The 22156-nt window shown below is 40.1% G+C and overlaps 1 protein-coding gene across 4 annotated transcripts in view; it reads right to left on the bottom strand.

The window, feature by feature from the left end:
• The window catches only part of NR3C2 (nuclear receptor subfamily 3 group C member 2), a 210434-nt gene that overhangs the window by 44242 nt on the left and 144036 nt on the right, over window positions 1-22156 (bottom strand). For all 4 annotated transcript variants that reach the window (XM_054064840.1, XM_054064839.1, XM_054064837.1 and 1 more), the window contains one exon: window positions 12244-12360. In XM_054064840.1, the coding sequence (XP_053920815.1) occupies window positions 12244-12360 (117 nt within the window). The remainder of the gene's footprint in view (window positions 1-12243; window positions 12361-22156) is intronic.

Below are 22156 nucleotides of genomic sequence, written 5' to 3'. Positions count from 1 at the left end.
GTAATGACATAGTTTGGCATTGCCAACATCATTCACAACTATTTACTAATTAATAAGTAACACTTTAACCTGTCAGGATTGGACAGTTTAAAGAATAAACATGAATGAAATCTGACCTATGGGTAAGTCACATTTTATTTGCCTTTGGTCAGACCCTGCAAAGATCCAGACATATCCATAAATGAAATTCTTGTTCTTTGTTCATATTCAGTATACTAAAAAGGGAAGTACAGCACAGATGAAAGAAAGAACTTCTAACACGCATTTTAATCTACATAATTGCACACTATTTTCATTGTGTTGATTTAAACATTTTTTGACTCTCTATTCTAGCTGGATTTAAACTACTAATAAAACTGACTGTAACTAGCTAAATATTTCCTGCTTATTACTTTGGTTCTTATATGACAATTTTGTAAGGGTTTGCATTTTGTTTTGTTTGGAATAGATTCTGATATACAGTGCAGTGTAATGGTACAGCATTGTAAAGCACAGAAACAATATACGTGAAACAGTACATCCTCTCGCTTTGAGCAGGATCAACAATACTTTGCCCAACCCAGTATGTTATTAGTCTCCAATAAAGTTTATTATTACATGGGGATGGGGGGAATTACACAATATCCCACCATCTCCCTCCAACAGCTAACCACTCAACTTTCCCCCAGCATCTCCAATATCACATAGTTTTTTTCTGCAGTAAAGCTGATTTCTCTTCATCGCTCCCTCCATGACCATAAACAACAATATATCATTCCAGTCCTCTCTTTTACACCACTATTTTTTTTTTTATTGAAGGACTGGTATCATGGACTTCCTACAGTATGTTTCTTCTACGCTAAAATAAATTGAGTTTCTTCAACTTTTCCTTACAGATTTGTTTTTTTTTCTCTAAGCTTCTTATTATCCTTCTTCTTCCTTGGGCTGTCGCTAATCTATATACACCTTTCTTCAGGCACACAATACGAAATTTCAGGAATGAAGATTCAGTTTAGATGTTAAGGAAACCTTTCTAAAAGTAAAGGTCTGAAAAACTGGAATAGTTTATCAAGGGACACAGCAGAGCTTCAAGGTGAGATGAGAGACATGTCCATCAGAAAGGACACCGGTACTGCTAATCCTACCAGCTGGCACAGGAACATAGGTGACTATTTCACAAGGTAGCCCCATACCCACCACCCTGACCAGCAGTGCCCAAAATCAGGCACAATCAACAGGCCCACACTTGCCAGCTCTGACAAGAACAGAGTAATGTCTTAGTATCAAATGAGGCTTGCCTATTTTTACAACAATTTTACACCATCAACTCTAAATTTAACATACAATCATCATGCAATTGTGCTTCTTTCTTCACTGCTGTCTCTGAACAGCTGCTCTCAGGTATTTCATTCTTGCCTACCTCAACTTGCACTTCTCAACATAACCTTCTGCACTTTACTAAAAATGCCATCGTGTTGGCTTCACGCACTAGAACTGAAGATGCTTTTGAATTGTGATTCTAGCTTCGAAATCTGTACATGCACATATTTAGCCTCCACTTTGTCATGCAAGTAATTAGTAAAATTGTAGACACAGAACTGACCCTCAACAGGACCCTACTTCAGATGACCTTCCATTGCTGATGGCAAATCACTCACACCTACTTTTGGAGAATGCTATTTCAAGTAACTATGCACCCACTTAATGAGAAATCTCATCCTATTTTAATGAGAATTCTGCATTTCCTTCTGATTATTCTTATGGCTAGAGATATTGACTGGTGAAATACAAACACCTATAGGGAGGTGGCACCTCATAACAGCGCTTGCACACATCTCATGGAACAGACAAGAGTTCCTCTGCAGCACGATGGCTTTTGCAAACAGGATTCAGGACTATGGATTCATAGCCATGGTTATCTGCTTGCTGGGATGGCCTTTGTAATATGGATACAAGAAGCAGCCTTGCAAAGATGGCACAGAAGCCATAACAGTTGTCTCCGAAAAAACTAAGGTGAAAGCTCAGATCAAAGCTTGCATATTTTGAGGTCTGACTCAGTGATGAAGCTCAGGTTACCTACTTGTCTGATAAGTGGGACAGTGATGTCCACAGCAATCAAGAAGGGAAGGCACTGGGGAAAATTCGGGCAAGAGACAGAGGGAATTAATCCCCTTTTCAGCTGTACTGGGCTTCAGTCTACATATTCATGAAGAGACAGTGGACAAAAGTGACAAAAGAAAGCTGAGTTCCAAAGTGCATTTTACCGGAATATTTAGGTTGTCAGGGAAAATGTCTAACACATTTGCTTGTTTCTCAGCAATCCTCAAAGTGATAATTAATTGAAAAATAACAGTTTCATAGGGGTACTCCTCCCCGTGTGGGAACAACTTTTACCAAATGCCAATTAGTGGTTTCCTGTTAAAATCAAATCAAGCTGTTTTTGATAAAGCTTTTTAATGAGAAATGGCTAAAGTATGAAAATTTCCCCCACATATATTTTATATTAAATCCCAAACTAACATAATACAGTCTCACAGCTAATATTTTTGGTATATAAAGCTCCCTCTTGTACTTCTTCATTAATTTCAAAAGAAGTGTATTTACTAAATATTTAAATCATCCAGTAAACAAAACCTTAAAAAAGCTTACAAAAGAAAATTATAATACTGATGAAAGCCAATCTTAATCAGTCCTTTTCAGATGCTCCTATAACTCCTATTTTACTGATGATTTATTTGTTTTTCAAATGTATGACAAATTCCAAGAATTTTGTGCTAAGTGTTGTCTACTAAATTCATCAGTACTTTTGACTATTCATCACATAGAATTAAAGACTAGCAGTAAAATACCAACAAGGAATGCAGATTAGGTCACCCACAATTCCAGTATTTGTCACTTACAACACTAAGACACCTGCAGCTATGAAACATCAGCAGCTTGAGCTGCTAGCATTGGTAATAGTTTGGTTAAAAACAAAGCGAAGGGAACTTTGGAGAACAGATTTTGAAATCTTCTACTGTACCAGACTGAATGCTCTTGGCTATGATCACTGGTTTCTGCCTTGTGCCAAGCAACAACTTCCTCCCAAGAAATCCATTCCCACCCAACCTTCTGCAGGCTTTCCTTGTCCAAGTCTCCTCTCTCACTTTTATTTGGGTTGCTACCCAATGCTAAGTCTGTTCCATGATATATGCGCCCTCCATCCTGATCGTAACACTAAGCCACCTCAACTTCCTTTGATAAAATCCTGTAGACATTTACTGTCTACGAAATTTCCTGTTTACACTGGAGACACAGGTACTCAACAAGCTTTTCACAGTTTTTCAAAAGCATCTATAAGCAAACTCTGCCACAGCACCTCTCATCCTGTATCTTGAGTGTTCACGCTTCCACTCCATGCTAAAGAGTGTGCCATGCTTTAAATGCTTAATTTTTGTTCTTACGCTACTATAACTAGAGCTCAGCTTGTTAAGTGCTGCACTCTCTCCACGGTCATTCTGGTTACATCGCAATGTGCCACATCCCCACTTGTATTTTTCCCAAGTAACAAAAACTTTGAGACACTTCATCTCCTCACCTGTGCAACTTCCATATCTTCAGTTTTTATCAACTTGGATAAATGATCCAATTTCTAATAAGTTCAGTGTTGCTGATCTGTCCCTCATCTTCTAGAAATCATCCTCCCCACTTCCTGGAACAGTAACACTATCTGTGAAATACAAACTGGCTCTTTTATCTTGTGCAGTCATCTCAGCTGTATTTTTCACCATCCAGTTCATGATTAATCATTTAAAAAAAAAGCCCAACAAAATAAACCATGTTAACCTACTGCTTTAATCAATCACCCTGAATAACAGTGAAACACCCTGTGTGTGATATTAACCACTTATCCAGGGAAAATGCAATTCTGCAATATTACCCATATGTATGATCTGAATCATGAAACAGAGTATTGCTTTGTGACTGAGAATGTCACACATTTTTAAATTCTCCTGAAGTTGAAGTAGTTGTGCATGAAATGCCAGTTACGACTAAAATTGATGTATGCCTCTAAGAGGATGCCTAAATGATATGCCTGAACGCACTCGGTTCATGTGCAGGCAGAACCAGAAGCCATGCGTGAGTTTCCTCAGCTCTTTCTTTCTAGTAAGACAACAGCAGGGTTTTGAGGGTACAAGGGTTTCCCCACATCAGTATCTTCTCTAATCGCTCCTGACAAATCCCCTTCCTGTCCATTCAGGATGTACTGGTCTCGTGAATTCAAGTTCCACAGTCTTCCTCCTCGTGCACTTTCTGCACGAATAAAGCAGGGAAGATTATTTCCATTACTAAAATGTTAATGTGTTGAAGGAACTGGGAAAACTGGTGGCAAAGAACCACAAAGGCACACAAATCATCAGCACCAGTTTGCAGGAATGCTTCACCCAATGCCTTCACCCTGCCCTTCTGTTTGTCAAACAGCACCTTCTTGTCTGTTCTGTATTTCTAAGGATTAAATGTACTTAAATGACTTGCATAGCCTTAGCTCCACTGTTTTGTCAAAACATTCTGTCACACAGAGGACAAGATACAGAATAGCTCATTCAATGAGGACCAGCGATGTCAAAATCTAAAAAGTCTTCTTGTACATAGAAATAACATTATCACATTTTTTTGATTTGCACACTAATTATCTAGCTTGATTCTACTCACCTAATATTAATCATAGTCTGGAAGAGACCTGAAACAGTCGCATGATCCATCCCTTTGTTCAGACCAGAGCCAACTGTACTCTCACCACTCCTGACAAATGTATTTTCTAATCTGATCTTAAAGATACCCAATGACAGACTCCACATCACCCCCGGACTATCCAGTTGAGCGCTTCTTGGGCCTTACGGCAGCAGATACTTTTCCATTTTCTCACTTGCATCTTCCTTACTGTTCATTACTTCTTGTCCTGCTTTTCACAGACATAGAAAGCAGATCACCTCCTTTTTCTCTTTACCAACATTTGTTGTCCTTTCTCTTCAACTTTCCTTCCAGTCTCTTTTATTTAGGCTAAACAATATCAAATAATTCAAATCTGGTTCAATCCACCACGTTTTAAAAACTACTGATCACTCTCGTTTCTGTGCTCCAGGCTCTTTTAAACTGGTCCACAGCACACTTCCAAGCAACCAATGAGGGTTTTAACAAAAATCAATATTCAGCACAGTGAGCCCACCATACTTTGGCCAAGGTTGTGTCAAGCATGGCAAGTTAATTTTTCACACTCTCTTACTCAGGTGGAAACTCTGAAGCAACGGCTCAACAGAAGCTAAAAGGACAAGTTCCTCCGGCTCCTACAGCTTCTCGCAGTGAAGGGGAAGTGAGTAATGGAAACACAGCACCACAGACCACAGGAGGAGATTTCCGAAGGGCCCTGATGATATCCAGCAGCTCTGGAAAGAGGAACGGGAGACACAGGCATGCTTTCATAGCAGGGACTACACTTTTACTGTGGAGAAGAATAAAATGCATATGCACTGTGGAAGGAAGCAGGATAATTTGGTGATTCAGGAAAAAGCAAAACATCACCAAGACCTTTGGGAAACAAATTTTGGAAACACTGAAGAAGTATGGGCTGCTCCAGCATGATGAGATAAAGGAATGAATAGAGGTGTTACAGGCTTGCTTGCTTTTTATTTTTGCTGTTCACACAGGTGCATAAACAGCAATTCATTTCAGGATCCTCAGGAAAATAGGTTGTTAAATTTAAATTTAAATATAAGACAGAGAGGCGGCATACCAGGGCACAGGGGAAAGGAGGGGGCAGCCTTGGTCCTGAGGAGTCAAGAATCCACAAACATCATCTACCCCGGGAGCATCCTGGAGGCAAAAGCTGGAGCCCTGACAATAGATAGAAAATCTCATGGGCACTGCACAAGGGATCCAGGCAAGCCAGCCAGCAAATGCCTGGCAGAAGGCATCCAAGCAAAAGTCACTGCTGTGCTTCAGTCATATTGCCTAACAACAGCACAACAGTGGGAGGATTTTTTTGTAACTTCTCTGGGAGGACCTAAACCTTTCTCTCAGAGAATTGTGATTGCCCCTCTTCATTCTGCATTTTGAACCTTTGCAAGACACCACATATGGGATACAAATCACTCAGGAAAAGTACAACCTCTGAGCCTGTACTGCAATTGCCATGTACTGCCGAAACCAGACAAAACCCCATCGAGTCTAAACGCACAGTGCCGCCACATGACACGAGGCAGGCTGGGACACGTACTCTCAGCAGGAGCCCAGGAAAGCTGCAGCTCCTTTGAAGGCTAGCAACCAAGGGTGTTATGCCGTGAATGGTATGATGGGGCGTCCAGCAGATAAAGCAGGCAAGTCTGGAGTTCAGCAAAGCTGTGCCAAAAGCCTGAAAGGCTGTTCCTGGAGGAAAGACAAACATTGCTGGCAGTTGGGCACTCATCAGAAGGCAGAGCTGAAAGCAGAAAAACTTGAAAAAACAAAGGAGGACTAAGAACATGAACCTGAGTAGGAGCTTGAGCAAGTACTGCGGGACGCAAGCTGTATGCTTTTGGACTACTGCAGTGTGTCTTCTTGAACTGCCTTCACATGTGAAATAAATTCATCAGCAAAATGCAAAGTACAAGGACACACTTTCAATACCATTTTTTAATCGATGCCTGGGAGATTACTCTTGACATTACCAGCCCTCTTAAAAATTCTGCATTTTTAATCATTATTCCCAAGTAAAAGTGACTGTTTTGACAGTTACTTACAATATTTTTGAGGATGGTTCGAGTTAGAGGGCCACACTGAGAGCAGTATCTTGTAACGCAGAGGAAGATGGACACAAAAGTAGGAGAAGTGGTTCCTACAAGCTCTAAAACAGCAAGACTGTTGTTTTTTTCACAATGTGTTGCTGCAGCACCACCTCACAGCAGCACCTTAAGGTCCCCTTCTGAAGAGTCACCAACACAGACTCCATGCATCAATATGAATTTCCCTACTGATCCCTCCTATGAGTACACCCACAGGACAATTTGGAAGACCTAACAAAATCACAGCACAAGGGAGCATGGCTGCAGTTAAAGTTAACGGGTATTTCCAAATACTTTGCAGTTAAAAGCTAAATGAAAAATAAAAGTCAATCATACATATACCTGAAACAGCTTTAGTTCACACAGTTTCTTTTCTTTTCAAATTTATGAAACCTTTGTTAGCAGAAAGTTGTTAGACATGTTTAAAGAAAACCAAGAGGATACATTTTTCCTGCATTTAATTTTTCTTAGTTTTCAGTTTTCTAATACTTATGTTTTTTTCCCCTCTTCCTTTTCTCCCTATTGCTTTATTTTTCTCAAAATATAGGAACAATGATTATATAAACCTCATAAGCTGCAGTAACTGAGAATAACACTGGAGTTCTAGATCACTACGAGTTATTAAACAAAACGGGAGTTGGGCAAAAAGGTAAAGTACTGTATCTTATTATCGATTCTCTCATTTATTTTTCAGATTATTGAAATATTTTACTGTGTAACAAATAAGGATATCTACAAAGTAATGACTACAAAACACACACAGCATTTTGTGGATGAAGAGTCTTATATATGTAAACGTATGCAAAACCCAGACTCAAATTTCACAGGCAGACTGCACACAGAGCCATAGACTATGTAATCTGCAAGGTGAAATCTATTTTATTCCCCTTCGACATCCGAAAGGTACTTCCAGCAAGCTGCTTCTCACTGTTGCGGGAGAGCAGTACCAGCAAGTCTCAGCAGTATTTTATATGGCAGCCAAGGCACAAAAGGATTGCAATCCGACACAGTACGGACCTCTCAACACTTTCTTGTCCCCTGAGCATTCATGGCACATTACACAGCAGAAGAGGGAGGGATGCTTGGTCACTAGGTCACATCAGAGGGGCAAGACGGTGGTAGGGGTGTCCCCTCAAGTCACATCATATAAAACATTTCCCTTCTCCAAACTTCAGCATGGAACACAGCAGGGGTGAAACCAGGAGGCTCTGGGCCATCTGTGCCTGGATGCGGCTGGTGGTAGCATAAGAAACCACATGGTCATGGTGAGCACCAGTGTGTGACTGGGGTGTCTCACCATGACCCCCCACCCAAGTGCTGCCATGAGACAGACATGGCCAAAGAACAGCAGCACGAGGTGGGAGGCAAATGAAAATGTCTCGTGCAGAAATGAGAGACTCGACAAATCTGATCACAACATCTGCTGGAAGAAACTTCACAGTACATGAAGTCATTCTGGTCCATAATTAACTGAAAATTAATTACAGAATCTTGAAAAGAGCATAAACCAAAAATGGGCCAGCATACCTTCATAGTGCAGTTGCTCACTCTGAATCTCTTCCAATAATTAAGTCTAGCATATGGCACTGGAGTTTAAAAAAAAAATCAAAAATCAAAACAACAAACAAACTATGATTCCCCAAAAAGTTTTGGAGTTCTGCTCGCCAAAGGGATGTGTCTGTCTACAGTGCACACAATTTCTAGAAATGAGGAGGGTGAATTAACATGCCATTTGGCAACTTCAGCATCGCACAAATTACAGGTTGCAGATGCTCCTTACAAAATCAAAACAAAAATTGAAAAAAAAAGAATGTAATTAGGTAAATTATTTGCTGACTTGATGAATAATTTTCTAAAGATTATTAGAGGATATAAGAGCTTGGAAAATGCTCCAATTTTTCAACAAACAAAAGGAGGAGGTAAACAATAAAACTGCCAAATTAATCTGGTTGAGCATTCATAAAAAGGTGTATTTTGTATCACTGAATTACATGTATTTTTTTAGAAAGTACTTAAAGCATGGCATGCTGCCACACATCAAAATATTATTGAAAATCAAAAATATAATCAGTGCACTGGGAAGTAGAAGATACACCATCCAGAGAAACCTGCAACACTTTGACACAGTAAGCAATAGGAAGAACATTTTAAAAACATTAAGAAAGAATACAACCAAATAACAAAAAAAAATCCACAAAACCAAGGAAAAAAGATCACTACACTAATCAGATATTGTGCAAAAATGTGCTGCAGAAAACAAGGAAATTCTTTCTGATTTCCAGTTTTCCACTACACAGATTAAAATCTTCACTAACAGTAGGAAGACAATCGCAAACTTTCGAATTACAAAATTTGCTTTATAAACCCCCTGTTGCAGTAACCAGGAGGAGATGGGTGGCAGCCTAGGCTCTTTTACTCCCTTCTGTAGATGGACAGAGTTGCAAAGCAGAGCTAAGTTTTTTTTCCTGCCCATGGGAGATAGGACACTGCTCCCTAAGGCAATATTTCTCACAGATCATTCTGGAGGTTTTGTTTGGGTTTTTTTTGTTGTTTCTTTGTTTGTTTGTTTTTAATTGAGGAGATAAAACAATATAATATGTACAAGTGGAAAAGAAATACCCATGGCTTCAGCAGCCTGCACACACTTCAACCCTGAGCTATGCTTATGACACTTTTGAGAATCATTTTACTCTATTTTCTCACAAACCAAACATATAGGCATCTCTGATACAGTTTGTCTTTCATGTTTACCTTTGCTTCCATTTGGAGGGTGAGAGCTTAAATTAGGTATGCTGCACAAAAAGCCCAGCACTGTGCAGTGTGACTCAGCTAGAGAGAGTACTATGCTGCAAACAGGACTCAAAGAAACTGCCTTTATAAATTAGTTTTCCTCCAGCTTCTTATTGGTCTAACAAAATACTGGCATATTTTGCCTGTAAATCCAAATTAAAAAAAAGGGGTTTTACCTATTTCTATTGTGTAATGTATATTCTTGTCAAAACTAAATCGACCACATGAAACTATAAACTATGACACACCTTCATGATAATATGAACCTACTCAGTCTATTCAAGCCAATTATGAAAAAATGTTATTTAATACCAAGCCTTGGAAACTTCTATAAAGAGAAATTTACTGTTTTCAAATATGCATTAATATCTCCTCTTGCCATTTCCACTTCCTTTTTAATGATGATCTCCACCATATCAGAAACTTCCTGCAACAGCACACAGAAGTTCCCAAATTAAATCTGAGGTGCTGTGTTGCTCCTCTGTAGATGCCCAATGCAAAGATCACCACCAAGGAAGAAGGATGGCCTAAAACAGCAAGTGACCTTGAGATGTCAACATTTTGTGCCAGACCCAGGCTGGTTCAGAGGCCAAAAGGTCTGTTGGCATAATTTGGTATGCCTTGGGGCTCTCTAAACAGTAACACCATCTCTGGACTGTATGCATTTTAACTCTCTCCAGAAGTCCTCCCCTGTGCCTCCAACCGGACTCTCTCTCCTGGATGGTGCAGAAGTTACGATGTTGCATTGACAACCAGAGCCCTTCCCCAGTATCTCATTCATGGCAATGATGAGAGGACCTTTTCATGCCACTTTAACTCTTTTATGTAGCATAAAGGGATCAAATCAGGAGTGAGAATTTCACTTTAATACCTCTACGTGAAGAAAATCACCAAAAATGCTAAATCCAAAAGAACAACTGCACGCCAGCTGTACGCTGAAGAGGCAGACTTGGCCTTCTAGGTCATTAAACACAGATTACTAATTACAATTTCCAGCAGACTACCAAGATCCAACACAAGGAAAGATTATCCAACGCACTCCTCATCTACAGCATTTGAGCCAATTAAAAAATAAAACAAAACAAAAGCAAAGTTTACCCTCTCCCTTTGTCTGTTTGTACAGAAGTGTGAACACGTCCTTTGAAATACACCAGGAAACAACAGTGATGAACTCATGACAGTGCAGACCAAGCACCACGTGCTGTTGTTTCAAAAGGTTATCCAGTCAGATGGCAGCCCTGCATTTCGCTAGAGCACTAAGCTCCCAGTCCTGCCCAGGGAGGAAGGCTTGGGGAAATGCTGCTGGTGCAGCGCAGGGCACGACAACAGGGTACCCTGCACCGGCTGCTGGCTGGCTGCAGCAAAATTTCCAGCATTCCAGACAATCGGGCTTCCTGCTCCACGTACATTTTCAGACCTTTTTTTTGGCAAGGCAGAGCTACCACCATGGAGCTCCAGTTTCATCAAGCAAAGATGTCCTTCTGCTGCCCTCGCTAGGCTCAATACTGCAGACCAAAATCAAGGAAAAGCTCCCCAGCATGCCATGATCTGGTCCTGTTTTCCTTTGGGAAGCAGAAACAAGGGGCCTAGGGGCAATGCGACTTCTCAAATTTGGGAACGGGGTTGGAAGAGATCTTAACAGGATTACTCTCCTCCAAAAAAGTAAGGAGCAGCTTGCTCGAATATTTCTGCCAGGAGACAAGACAGAAAAAGAAGTCTGGAAGGTAGAAAGAGGTACCAGGCAGCAGGCAGAACCAGCATTTTGCAGATAACCTATGAAAGACAAGCAGCTAAATCTGTCAGTAAAACTAAACTAAGCTACTAGGAGAGCAGGTCCAGAAGGATACAGAGCAAATTGCCACAAAGGAAATGATTTGGAGGAAACAATGTGTTAAAATTTTCTGGGACAATGAAAACGTTCTAATGGAAGGGTCACTCTGTGCATCAGGGAAAGGCCCCACAGTGGTATCCAACCCCCCATTCAATATGTTAAACCTAAAAGCAGTGGGAAAAAGTAATTTACAATACAATTTGCTCGGGTGATGAAGTGAAACAGGATGGCCACTGAAGCTCAGCCAGAATTGTGTAGACATTGCAACTGAAGAATTAGAACAACAGGGGGGAATACCCCACCTACTGTAAATTTTGCTATCATATAATCTTCAAAATACTTTTTATAATTATTAAGAAAAGGTTTTTCCTTTTTGTTATTGGCATATAAATGATGAAGTAATATCGTCAAAATTATTGCATACCCGAACAGCTGCAGAAATAAATCAATAAATTGTTGAATAAGCAAGAAAACAGTTGAGAGGTTTCACTATGTGTGAGTTTACTTTCGTGATGATGTAAAATGTTTTGCAGCATTTGAGAGAATGCTCATCAGCAAAAAAAAGCAGGTAATACTTGAAATCTTAACATTTTTAGCTATATGAGATTCCACTAAAATTACTGTCATCATAAAACACCCACTTTTCTTTTTTCTGAGCCATAAAATACATATCTCAAAAACCCAATTTAGAATGACAATAGAGTTTATTAGCTATTAAGCACTTCTTCAGGATAATTTCATCTTAAACTTTTGAGATTATGCAGCTGCGAGAACTATAAAAGGGCTGCACGCTTCCAATTTTTGCTTTATCAAATTAAGAGACCAAACTATTAATATTCTGCTTACCTCCTAAATTCATTCCAGCTTGCAGACATTTCTGTAATCGACAGGCTGGGCAGTTCTTTCTCCGAATCTTATCAATTATGCAGTCATTCCTTCCCGCACACAGGTAATTGTGCTGTCCTGAATGAACCAAAACCAAAACACGTTATTAGAGGATGTATCTAAATCATTCCAACTTGTTCTTCTGTGTTCTTTTGCAGTCACTTTGAGCTTCTTAATAGAGACATTCCCAATCTCATTCTTAAGAATGAGTCTCAATAATCTTGGTGACTTGTCATGGGTCTTTCTATAAGCATCTCCCCTGTTTAATTTGCAAAAGAGTTTTGGTGTGTCACTTACAAGAGAGAGATCATTATTTTTTCCTAAGCGGAACAGGACTTCTCCTTTTTGCAATAAACAAACAATTGTTTGAGCTTTTCCAAATCTTCTCACATGTGCCATATCAGAAAGGAGCCTGACAAAACTTAACTTTGGTATAAAACCAAGGGCTGTTGTCAAACTAAAGTAGTTCACAATCTGAAGCAGAAATGCAAAGCAGAGGTTAACTTTCCCAATGTACTCCACTCTCTTCAACCAGTTCACCAAGTGTTTGATTTCTGATTTAATTAGTTACATACGATACAGCAGAAGGTTTCTGGAAGGTTTACCAAAACAGGATTAAATCACAACCGTATTTCTACATTTCTGTAAAGCCCTATGGAAGCACTCCTGAGCAGACAGCAGGTATTTAACACACAACATTTAGCAGAAAGGAAATACATGGCAACCACGGAAATAGGCTGGCATTTAGCAACTTGGATACTCAAAAGGCATTTTGCTTTGTGGGAGGAATGTAAGTAGAGCAAATGGATACAGCGTGTCAGACAAGGGCATTGCCACGTGGACTTTTCAAAGCAACGTTCTTGAATTTGATGTGTAAAAATATAGGAAGCCATGAGGGGTTGGTGCAGTGTGACAGAAGAAGCGAGAGGGGATTATTTTAGCTTCCTTGATCCAGAAGTGGCACAGGGGGACCTGAGGCAGCCAGAACAAATGGTCGCTAGCAAATGTGACAAAAAGTAATGCAGAGTTTCCAGAGGGAAGATGAAAGGAAAGGACACGGCACACAAGAACAATGGACTGTAAGGCAAGCTGCAGGATTTGACAGCATGTGAAGTTTGAGAAAACAATCTTGTGTGCAACAATTGCGTGTTGTAGGCTCATGCAGGGGGCACCGTGAGAACCACCGAGTCTCAGGGACAGGCACTTCAGACACAGAATCATAGAGTGGTTTGGGTTGGAAGAGACCTTAAAGATCATACAGTTCCAACCCCCCTGCCATGGGCAGAAACACCTCCCACCAGACCAGGCTGCCCACAGCCCCATCCAACCCGTCCTTGAACACGTCCAGGGATGGGGCATCTACAGCTTCTCTGGGCAACCTGTGCCAGTGCCTCACCACCCTCATCATGAAGAATTTCTTCTAACGTCTAATCTAAACTTTCCCACTCCCAATTTAAAGTCATTCCCCCTCATCCTATCACTACAAGCCTTTGTTAACAGTCCATCCCCAGCTTTCTAGTAGCCCCTTCAGGTACTGGAAGGTCGCTATAAGATCTTCTCGGAGCCTTCTCTTCTCCAGGCTGAACAACTCCAACTCTCTCAGCCTGTCCTCCTACGGGAGGTGCTGCTCCAGCCCTCTGATCATCTTTGTAGCCCTCCTCTGGACCCGTTCCAAGAGCTCCACATCCTTCTTATGTTGGGGATTCTAGAACTGGACATAGTGCTCCAGGTGGGGTCTCACAAGAGTGCAGTAGAGAGGGAGAATTGCCTCCCTCACACTGCTGGCCACACTTCTTTTGATGCAGCCCAGGACATGGTTGGCTTTCCGGGTTGTGAGCGCACATTGCCAGCTCATATCAAGCTTCTCATCAATCAGCAGCCCCAAGTCCTTCTCCGCAGAGCTGCTCTCATTACTCTTTAAACTAAGCACAAGTTTGTAACAACGATGCCTGAAACGCAAGATAGATGAAAAAAAAATTCAGATTGCAAACGCAGTAACACCAACTGGCTGAGAAACTCCTAAGCAGGTCATGAATGAAGCAGGCGAGACATGCAGAAACCCAAGAGTTGGACGGATAATATCAAAGTTGATGCCAATGATCGAAGCAAGCACCAGCTGTGGCTGGGGAAGGGCAGCCGGGCAGGCTCAGGAGCAGAGCTGCACCGAAACATGCAGGAGGAGGCTGACGCATGCAGGGAATGGGAGCAAAGACACAGGCTCAATAAGTGGATAGAGCTGCTGTAGCACAGGAGGCATAAAATACGCTTGCAGAGATATTTTCCACAATACACAGATACCTCCTCGGGGAAAGACTGACACAGGGGACATTCATGGGACTTATTTGAGTAAGTGAAGTGTTACTGTAATATCACAAAGGTACCATCATTTAGGTAATGTTTTAGATGTCTTAACAACAACAAGCACCTAGCACTGTGACACAGATGAAAAACAATAAAGCACAGGCAAAATAATTAATGAATTTATGAATTTACATCAGGCATAAATCAAGTTGGGCAATACAGTGGCAGCACCAGTATCTATCAGCTGGACTTTAAGTAGGCCTTCTGAAGAATAAAAAGATAAAATTCTGAGCTAATCACAAAATTTAAACCTGCTTATTACACCGTGTTTATTTTATGATATGATCTATCAAAAACCAGATACACAAAAGAAATGTCAAACTAATTCCTATGTACATTTTTGGTCTGTACTGATTTGAGCGTATCTGAAGAAATGTCACGCAGACAGCATGAAAGTAAACTACAAAACAAAAGTGTTTAAAGTAATGATATACAGTGCTGGTATACTACCTTTTTGTGGAGAGGGGAAAAATAGTTCTTTTCCACAAAGAATGCAAATACAACTGCTCAGTGCTCATACAATGTTCTTTGTACACTACAGAGACTGCAGTATCATTTTTAGGCTTCCACAGGCGGATGCAGGCTATTAATATGACAACGCATCTCTAACGCTGCAAAACGAACCCCACTGGAGAACTACCCCGAAGGCAGTTTGCTCTATGGTACTGTACACCTGTTAAGTCAACATTTTTCACTACTGCTTTCAAAAGCTAATGGGTTTAATGAAAAAAAAAAAAAAACAAAAACACATATATGTACTCAGGTCACATTCTTAAAAATTGTGAAGATATTTATTTAAGTCCATCACCATCACACTGTGATTTCATAAGAAATACTTTCACAACAGCAGAATACTTCTGTAAGTCATACTTCAAAATGGTTTAGCCAGCCTGCAATTATTACTTTCTGGCCTATCTACACAGATCAAATAACGACAGAAAACATGTTAGTAAAATTTCATTATTTTTTGAATGATGCATCTCTGAATATTAATGTATGGTACAAAATCTGTAAGTAGCTTTTCTAATAAGCAAGGCAAAAGAAGTCTTTCCAAAAAGTAAATGTCTTCTTCTCAATTTCAAAAAAAAAAAAAATTAAAAAAAAAAAAATAATCAAAATAAAGTTTACATTAATGGAGGCAACGTGAAGAGTTTTCAACTCAAAAAGTTTGTCTTCTATGATGAAAAAAATGGCTTCAGATTTCCATGCAACGACATAATGGTACATTTCAAATAAAAGCAGACCTTGAAGAGCCCTAGAGGTCTTGAAAGAGCTGCAGCAATTTCAGATGTGTAGGGTTTTTTAATTCTGAAGGTGAGGAGGGTGAGCGAGGCTCATGCCACACAAATGGAAGACACTGGTTTATTGCAAGTGTCTTTGCTTTACTAACTGATTTTACAAAATCTCAGTGAGGTGATGAAGAGTATCTCGCAAAGACGTTAACATTTTTGTGATGCTACATCTCAAACTCTTTCAACACTTATTGATCTGCTCATGTAGTCTGTGTTTAGCTTAATCCTGTTGTTCTTATTATTCAGTTTCATCGCCCACAAGTGGGCTGGAAAATGACAGAAGAGATATTGAATTCTCATCTCCCATGTGCTAATGTGTTAAGATGAAAGTAATTTTTATATATGCCACCATTAAGTGCACTTATATGAGCTAATTCATGTCCCATCTATAATATAGAGCTACAAAAGATGCCATAAAAATTTCCTGTTCAAAATAAATAAATAATAAGTACTACACAGTTACACACTGAGAGAAAATAAAGATCTACCCTATTCACAGTAGACCTAGAGGAATATTTGAGTTTGCACTTTTCAGGTTATTGGGTCACTACACACCACGAAATGACACATCCAAATGTACACACAAAAATAATGTCTCCAAGTCTCTCACCTGCAAATGCTCTTTAATCCCCTGCTATTATACATTTACAAAAGAAAACCAAAAAGGAAGAATTCACAAAGTTCAGTCTTTCCTCTTAGTTCATTTTCTTGAACACGCAAAAATCAGCAGTAAATAATGAGAGTAAAAAAGCTGTTCTTATTTTGCCTACGAATTACTGCCAAAAGGAGACTGCAGCAGAAAAGTGCAGCAGCAGTTTGGCCTTTTCCCACTTTAAAATCCACAGCACAATGCTCGAGCCAGTGGTCCCAAAAACTGACTTGCTAAGATGAGTTCATGTACCTGTGCATAGTGCTGCTGCACTCTTCAAGGGGTCACAATATTTTCAGGCATTTAAGGCTGCAATAGGAATGGGGAATAGATACTTATGTCAGTAATATTTCTGTTACCGTCTAAGGCAAAATTAGAAAATTACAGAAATTTCTGAACTATTACAACTTTTATCTTCCTCCTAAAAATTATGTTTCCCCCAGTTTTCTGAAGTTTAAGTCAAGAACTGCAAATCATTAATGAATCTTACATTTCTGCTCTCTTGTTAAAATAGCAACTACTATGATCAAACGTTAAATTCTGTAAGGAAAAAACCCCATAGTGAAGGAAGAGGATCCAAATACTGTTTAATTCAAGCCCACTCATGGAAGCATGGTAAGACTAGCACTTAACAGTTCAGGCAGGTGTTTTTTTTTTTTTTCCTTTCTCTAAATCTGTTGTAAAAACCTTCTGAGGAAAGGTATTCTAAAACTTCTTTACAAGCCATGTGACTAGGCTAGTGATTTTCTAGCCTTTAAACTGTGATTTTTCCTTTTGCATTTAACGCAAACAGGAATATTTTTCAACTGAAAGAGATGTTAGCACTCTTCCAAAGACACACAGTGTAATACACCACCACCTTTGTACAACAATCTCCCGTCTATTGAAAGATTTATGTCCCACATCTCTTTTCTAGACTAAACAAATCCAGTTCTCAATCTTCCCTCACAGGTCATGTTTCCTAAATCTGTCATCATTCCTCTTAATTCTTCTCTGGCTTCTTTTGTCAAACAGAGTGCCCCAAACTGGGTGCATTTTTCTCACTGAGCATCACCATCACTAAGCCCACTAAAATGGTTACTTCCTGCATCTCGCACACAACAGCTCCGCTAATGCAATCCTGGACCAGATCTGGCTTTTGGCAATGGCATTAGGTTGTTGACTCATGCACACCTGTGTGCCACTATCACTCAGCTCCTCTCCTGTGTTATCGGTGCCTTCCACACTTTCTTCCCCACTTTTACCTGTAAAAGCCAACAATATTTTTTCTTCTGCTAAAGCTACACACTGACTGCAACACCCCCGGGGAAAATTAAGGAGAAAGTCCAAAAGCCACTCTGGGTACATCTGAAACCAGAATGTGCTTTGGGTCCCAAGAAAAAGACGTGATTGAGGAAGCCTTGCAAAAGGATGGGAAAGTGAAAAAACAGGAGTGGCAGCTGAGGACCAAACAAAGCAGAAGTAGTTTGAAAACAATCCACCTTTTAAAATGATATCTGACAAAAACACATCAAAACTCATGCAAAATGTCTACTTTCCTTCACCCTCCACAATAAGAATTAATGCTTTGACTCATAAAACTGGAGGCAAAGCAGTCTTCTCCCTGCAGGTTGCCAGGACACGCAAGCCTTCTTCCAGGGACTGAGGAGAAGAGTTGGAAGCCACCTCTAGCCCTGCCTTACAGATCTGGAGCTACGATCTTTTGCAGGTACTGGGCTGAAATAAGGGTTTAGACTTTTCCAGACTTCCCAAGTGGGAAGACCAACTTCACAACAGCAATGATACGAGTAAAAGCCGTACAGCTTGGAGTACCTATTGGTTCCTTCTTGAGCAGGCATCTATAGGTGTTAAACCCTACTACCTGGGCATCTTTAGTTCAGGAAACTCCTCTAAAGACCCTCCTGCTGCTCATATCAATATTTATCAGCATAACTACCTACGTTACTGAAGTTACTCCTGATAACACTAGTGAATGAGGGGGTTAAAAAAAAAAAAAAAGGCTTTTTCTAAAATGGAAAAAAAAAAAAAAGCCAAGGGAAAAAACCCCAAAAAACTGTGTTGAATGGCTGTAATTTTACACTAAATTCCTCCCAATTCCATAAATATTATTTACTGCTCAACTTTGTCTCATCCCCCTACACATCAGCCTGTCAGATTGCACAAGCCCCTGCAACCCTTCTGACCTGCGATACAGACCCTCCCTGCTGAAGGAAAGAAAGAAAACATGCTGCAGAAAATCATCAGGATTTTCTAAGGGACGCCTCTCACCTCAAGAATATCTGGTCAGCAAAGACAACTTAACATCAGGTTTTACCTCTGTCTGGTATAGCCCTAATGAAGGGCTTTGCTGCCTACGGAAAAAAAAGTCACATAATCTGCACATCCTAACCTCTAATTTGTGCTCACTGATCTATGTGATTGATGTGTTCCTTTCACCCAGCTCCAAAACCCTCACGGATTTAGTGAAAGGGACGTTATCTCTTAAATCCATATAAGCTCTTTTAATTAATAAAAGTAAACTATTCCTACACTTTAATGAACAGTATACGAATAAAATTACAGCTAAGACTTGTCACAATGATTTTCTACGTACAGAAAAGGATTTTCTGTTTGACAGGAGTTTCATCACACTATCAAGAAACAAAACTGCGTATACCTGAGGGTTTTATTTCACCATCTGCAGTAGGTAGCTACTCTCAAATAAATCAGCACAATAACCACAGTTAAGAATATCTTTCCAAATCTCACTTTTCACAGAGCCTCTATTTCTTGCAGTAAAAAAATAAAAAGGAAAATGCCTGCTATTCAATGGAAATCAGAACTGCATTTTCATGTAAAAAGTCCGTTTGTTACACAGTTGAGGGCTGCTTTTATTTTTTTTTTTTTAAAAAAAAAGCAGTTGACAACTGCCCAGCAACAGCAGCCTATGTTTGCAGTCACTATTTTAGGCTACATCACATGTCAATTACATAACCTTGTTTTACTGCTCTTGAACTGGTTCAAACAACCTGGGAAACAGATTAGGGCAGTCCCTCCCAGCCGGCCATCCGCATGCAATGGCAGGAGCCGTCCCCCAGCTGCAGCTCCAAAGGCTGCAGCCACGGCAAGTCCTTCTCACCATAACTAGTTACTTATTGCTAGACCTACCCGAGACATCTGATAATTAACTTCCTCAGCTCTGTTTAAACCAGTCTGATCTGACCACGGTAAACTAATAAACTTGATTTCTCACACTGAAATTTATGTGTAATGCAGAATAAGTTTATAAATGCCGCAGATAAAGTACAGAACTCAGATGTGAACATTGCCCCTTCATTTTATATAGGAAACACTTGCCGTTTGTACTTGAGATATCAAACCTTGGGGTTTCTCAAAATGCAGTCTGACTCCAGGGTCTATCTCCCTTGTTACTCAACAGCTTTATTCACCTCACCATATCAGTCTCAGACAACATGTTTTTGGCTACAGACAAAGGCTGTAACTGCCAGCCGCTTAAGACGATAATAACAATCTATTATTAACATTTTCTGAGAGTGTGCTTATAGAGCAGGTACGGTCTAAATCCTTCTCTGAAGGAAGAATTTAGAGCTTTCCTCTCTTTTATGATAAATTAGAGATTTAATTAAATTTTATTCTAATTTTGGAAAAATATTCACCATATCTGGGATGTTTCCTGCTTCTCAGTCTCAATTACCCTCTGCTGCTTCTAGATCCCAAGACAACTTTCAGTTTCGTTACTCTTTTATATTAACTGGATTAATTTATCTACCATTTTTATATTTTTGTAAATCTCCTTACTTTCTTCTCCACCCCTTTTTCTTTCCTTCAACTAAAAAAAGTATTTTCTAAGCTTCCCCTTTACCTACTTTCATCTTTTACCCTTCTCCTGTTCCACAATTCTTTCTTCAGTTTTCTCATTTATCTTCAAAATTTATTATTTCCTCCATTCAGTCCATAACTGGTCATTTCATAGGGTATATTTACACTGCAGTCAAAGGCACGGCTACAGCTCATTTCATATACCAAGCTGAAGTATATTACAACTACCTGGGACGTGGATAAAAATACAGTCTCAATAGCATCATTTTCTGCAGTCTCTACCATACCCAGCTAGAGCTCTTTTAAAAGCACAGGCACATCACTTGGTGCTCAAATAGCAAGGATAGTCTACAACTTCGTCAACACAGTATTTTTCTAAATTTTCTCCGTGTTTTAAATCTTGTCTTTAACCGCTATTTAATTATAGCATGTTATAATTAAACAGCGTTGACAAAAGCATTCTTAAATCCCGCATGTTGGCTTGCGATCACCTAATCTTCCTTTGTCTAATCTGAAACATGCTACCGATTCTGTCCCACAGAAAGAGCTACGGACTGTCCTTAGGTGGTGGTTATGTCATAAACAATGACTTAATGCTTTCCGCATTACCTACCACACTTGTTTTCTTCGGAAAGCCAAAGTTTGAAAGCACAGATGAACTACCAGTGCTTCCTCCAAAAGTGACTACAGATAGAAAGCTGATTCCCCTTTCTTCTGGGAGTGCAGCAGGGAGGGCTGTATCCCCTGATGCTTCATACGTGAAAGTTTTCAAATTGCCACACTGCTATGTACTCCCTACACACATCTAAGACCACAGACTCCAGTGCTCTGCTGATTTCAATACAGAGACTGTCTCCGGCTCCTTCACCTTCCCAGGGAGCTTGCTTTCACACTGGGCTGAGACCAGGTTAACAAAAACAGCTGGTACAGTCTGTTGATCCTGGCAAAGGAGACAAGAAGTTATAAAAATGGTTCTCACTCACTATTTTAAGCAGACTGAAAGGGCACCAGTGACAGCGATCAAGGAGAGAGAGGAAATTTGGCAAGGGAGCATGGGATGTAGCCCAAAGGAGGCTACTATTTTCTGCAGTAGAAACCATCCAGCAGGGATGAAACCTGTTATACCACAGTGAGATAAGTGAACAAGAAAAATATCTAATATTTGAGGTTACGTGAGTGCATTTCCTTCTGCCATTCTTAAAACATGCTGCAGAACTTTGGAAGCCTCTCCAAGACTGTGTCTGGTGCCCCAGCTGTCCGTTATCCAGAAGGACTCAGCTACCAATACAAGATACGCCCCAAACTGGTAGTGAGACCACTCCCTCAGGGCTCCCACTGTCTCCACAAATGAGGCAGAGTTCGTACCAACCAGCCACATTAACAGCCCTGGAGGACAGCCGAGGCCTCCTGAAACCCAGAGGAGCTAAGAAAGCTTTTGGTTCAGCACTCTGGAAGTCTAAACGCGGCCACACAACCGACTGAGGAAATTCCCTTTTCATGTGGTCAAAGTAACACTGAATGATACTAGAGAGCACAGAAAAGGAACAAGAAAAGCATCTGATAGCTGCAAAACATTTCCAATTCAGTGAAATCACACAGCATTGGAAATCTGTTTAGGAGGAAAACCAAGGATGAGTATCTACAAACACCAAAAGAATCCTGTTACCAAGCTAAATAATTTTGTTTCCGTTTTTAAATTAGTTTTCAGTGCAACTGCTTTTGATTTTAGATTATAACAGATACAGTAATACAA

Source organism: Cuculus canorus, chromosome 4 (assembly GCF_017976375.1).
Source record: "Cuculus canorus isolate bCucCan1 chromosome 4, bCucCan1.pri, whole genome shotgun sequence".
NCBI lineage: Eukaryota > Metazoa > Chordata > Aves > Cuculiformes > Cuculidae > Cuculus > Cuculus canorus.
This window is presented reverse-complemented; position numbering and strand designations above follow the sequence as displayed.